Below are 2,525 nucleotides of genomic sequence, written 5' to 3'. Positions count from 1 at the left end.
TTTGCTTTACCTGGATGATACTTTAACTCAAAATCATAGTCTTTCAAAAACTCCATCCACCTCATCTGCCTCATGTTCAATTCCTTTTGGTCAAACAAGTATTTCAGGCTCTTATGGTCACTAAAAACTTCAAATTTAGCTCCATATAAATAATGCCTCCATATCTTTAAGGCAAAAACTACGGCTGCTAACTCAAGGTCATGGGTAGGGTAGTTTTCCTCATGGGGTCTTAGTTGTCTAGAGGCATACGCTACAACTTTACGTTTCTGCATTAACACACATCCTAATCCTTTTAAGGATGCATCACAATATATTTCAAACCCTAAGGTTGAATCGGGAATCACAAGGATAGGTGCAGTGGTTAAGCGAGTTTTCAACTCTTGAAAACTCTTCTCACAATCTTCATCCCATACAAAAGGGTTATCCTTTCGAGTGAGACGGGTTAAAGGTAAGGCTATTTGGGAAAATTTCCTAATAAACCTACGATAATAACCGACCATCCCTAGGAAGCTTCTAACTTCCGTAACATTCTTAGGTTGAGTCCAATTCAAAACAGTTTCGACCTTAGAAGGGTCAACATTTACACCTCATTGGGAAATCACATGACCCAAGAACTTTACTTCACTTAACCAAAACTCACACTTGCTTAATTTCGCGAACAATTTCTTATCTCTGAGGATCTGCAACACTATCTTGATGTGTAATTCTTGTTCTTCAAAGGTTCGAGAATAAATGAGGATATCATCAATAAAGATTACTACAAACTTATCCAAATAAGGTCTGAAGATGCGGTTCATATAATCCATGAATACGGTCGAAACATTAGTTACACCAAATGGCATAACTAAAAATTCACAGTGTCTATACTGTGTTCTAAAAGCTGTCTTTTGAACATCTTCAGACTTTATCCGAATTTGATGGTATCCTGATCTAAGGTCGACCTTTGAAAATACGGTGGCTCCTCCAAGTTGGTCTAACAAGTCATCTATCCAAGGGATAGGGTACTTGTTCTTAATGGTTACTTTGTTGAGTTGCCTATAATCTATGCAAAGTCTCATTCCTCCATCTTTCTTCTTAACTAACAAAACTGGAGCACCCCATGGAGAGACACTCGGCCTTATAAAACCCTTAGTTAAGAGATCCTCTAATTGAGCTTTTAGTATTTTTTAACTCTAGAGGCGACATCCTATAAGGAGTAATGGAAATTGGATTAGCACGAGGAACTAGGTCTATGGAGAACTCTATCTCCCTCTCTGGAGGTAGGCATTTTACATCTTCTGGGAAGACGTCTAAAAATTCATTCACAACTGGAATTGTAGCGACATCAAGTTTAGGTTCCGAATCTGAAGATGATGTTAGTAGAAAACTTTGACCCCCACTACATAGGCATTGTAAGAGGTTAGACACACTAGGAAGTAGAATGGAATCAGTTTCATTTCTACTTAATATAGCAGGACGAAAATACAAAATCTTTTCTTCACAATCTACAAGTACACGATTAGCTGAAAGCCAATCCATTCCTAAGATGGCATCCATTCCTTTCAAAGGTAGACAAAACAAATCAATTGGATAGACTCTATCAGATACAATGAGATGACAACTCTTACAAACATAAGAGGTTTCGACACCACTCTCAGCCGCCGTAGAGACAACCATGGGAGGTGTAATTTCAGTTAATTTGAGACCTAAGCGCAACACACACTTCGTGGGTATAAAGGAATGAGAAGCACCTGTGTCAAACAATACTTTTAAAGGTTCATTATTTAGAAAACACTCACCAGCAATCAAGTCGTTGTTTCCCTTAGCCTTCTTAGCATTAAGAGTGTAGACTCTTCCAGTGGGTGGGCCATTTGAGTTGGCTAGCCTTTTCATTTTCCTTTGTGGACAATCTTGACTCATGTGTCCCGGTATCTTACACCAAAAGCATACGTTCTTACCGTACAAGCATTCTCCTGGATGTGATCTTCCACACTTAGGACATTCCCTTGGCCCCCTCGCTTGAGGTACAACTGAGTTTTGGGGCTGTTTTCCTTTATTAGGGGACGTCTTAACCTTCAATTGTTGATTACTCTTTGCCACATCCCTCCTTTGTTGCCACTTGAGTTGTCTGTTCTCCTTTAAACTTCGTAGACTTTCTTCTACAATGTAACTTTTATGAACCAAAGTGGCATAAGAAGTTATCTCTAGTTGGGCCAAATTACTTTTAATCTCTGGATTCAAACCCCACTCGAACTGATTTATCTTCCATCGATCATTTGGGGCGTACTCTGCTTGGGCACAAAACCTTGCTAGTTCCTCGAACTTTGCCACATAATCAGCAACTGACATGTCTCCTTGTTGAAGATGTGTAAATTCAAATTCCTTTTGTTTTCTTATACTCATGGGAATATATTTATCTAGAAATACAGTACAAAAATTCTCCCAGTTCATCGGTGTACCCGCACTTATCATGTATGCCTTTGCACCCTTCCACCAGTTCTCAGCTTCTCCTTGTAGCATATGAGTAGCAAAAGCTACCTTATCTT

General features: G+C 39.1%; 1 protein-coding gene across 1 annotated transcript; it reads right to left on the bottom strand.

The window, feature by feature from the left end:
• Window positions 1–1,128: 1,128 nt before the first annotated feature.
• LOC113787725 (uncharacterized) lies at window positions 1,129–2,499 on the bottom strand. The gene has a single exon (XM_027336843.1). It carries the CDS (start codon window positions 2,497–2,499, stop codon window positions 1,129–1,131), a length of 1,371 nt encoding a protein of 456 aa, XP_027192644.1.
• Window positions 2,500–2,525: the final 26 nt, after the last annotated feature.

Source organism: Cicer arietinum, chromosome 7 (genome assembly GCF_000331145.2).
Source record: "Cicer arietinum cultivar CDC Frontier isolate Library 1 chromosome 7, Cicar.CDCFrontier_v2.0, whole genome shotgun sequence".
NCBI lineage: Eukaryota > Viridiplantae > Streptophyta > Magnoliopsida > Fabales > Fabaceae > Cicer > Cicer arietinum.
Note: the sequence above shows the minus strand (reverse complement) of the source record. Positions and strands in the feature narration are given on the sequence as shown.

Bases quoted from the DNA above. Each gene is read 5' to 3' on its own strand.
- LOC113787725 (XM_027336843.1), bottom strand. From the start codon at position 2,499: ATGCTACAAGGAGAAGCTGAGAACTGGTGGAAGGGTGCAAAGGCATAC.